Source organism: Limulus polyphemus, unplaced genomic scaffold (genome assembly GCF_000517525.1).
Source record: "Limulus polyphemus unplaced genomic scaffold, Limulus_polyphemus-2.1.2 Scaffold11028, whole genome shotgun sequence".
Classification (NCBI taxonomy): Eukaryota; Metazoa; Arthropoda; class Merostomata; order Xiphosura; family Limulidae; genus Limulus; species Limulus polyphemus.
In genome coordinates, this window is record NW_013676638.1 from 14614 (window position 1) to 15378 (window position 765).

General features: G+C 27.7%; 1 protein-coding gene across 1 annotated transcript in view; it reads right to left on the reverse strand.

Moving 5' to 3' along the window:
- LOC111083751 (chromosome transmission fidelity protein 18 homolog) overlaps window positions 1-510 on the reverse strand; it is a gene marked incomplete at its 5' end in the record, with an annotated part of 14032 nt that extends 13522 nt beyond the window's left edge. Inside the window, one exon of the mRNA XM_022380423.1 lies at window positions 355-510. Within this exon, the coding sequence (XP_022236131.1) occupies window positions 355-510 (156 nt within the window). The remainder of the gene's footprint in view (window positions 1-354) is intronic.
- Window positions 511-765: the final 255 nt, after the last annotated feature.

Consider the following 765-nt stretch of genomic DNA (forward strand, 5'->3'; position numbering starts at 1 on the left):
TGAGTCAAATGTTTTATAATTTTATCATTAGATTACAGTAAAATCAGGCCATATTTCTAATCATTTTTGAGTCAAATGTTTTATAATTTTATCATTAGATTACAGTAAAATCAGGCCATATTTCTAATCATTTTTGAGTCAAATGTTTTATAATTTTATCATTAGATTACAGTAAAATCAAACCACATTTCTAATCATTTTTGAGTGATGCATTTCTTTTTTTTTCTAAAAATAAGTCCCAAAAAGTTAATCAACTGCAAAATATGTTTTTTTATTACGAGTCATCATTTCAAATTTTTTACTATCTGTGTGACTCAAGTCAGATACGTTGTAGATAATTAATTCAAACTTTACCTCATTTAAGTCTGGTATTCCTCTTTTAAAAAACTTTCCTTTCTCCTGTTGACCAGTTTTCTTGTTTTCTTTACCTTTTAAACGATGTTTGCTATCTCGGCCAAAAACTATGACATCCCATAATTTTAGCCAATGAAGAAGTGTACGATTTATTCCCTAAAAATAATCCAAATATCAGAAATACGCTAGAACTGAACAAGACAAAACATTTTTATAAGCAGCACTAATTTTATCTGTATTGACCAGCAGGTTTAAAAAAAAAAAGATAAAATTTTTAACAGTAAAATTCTAAAAGTTTAGTCTAAACCACACAAAGCATCAGAAGAAAGGTTGTATAGTTGCTAACTCAGTTGGATCAAAGTTTGTTAACAGACATTGTTTATCAACACAACATTCTGAAGCATGAAGACC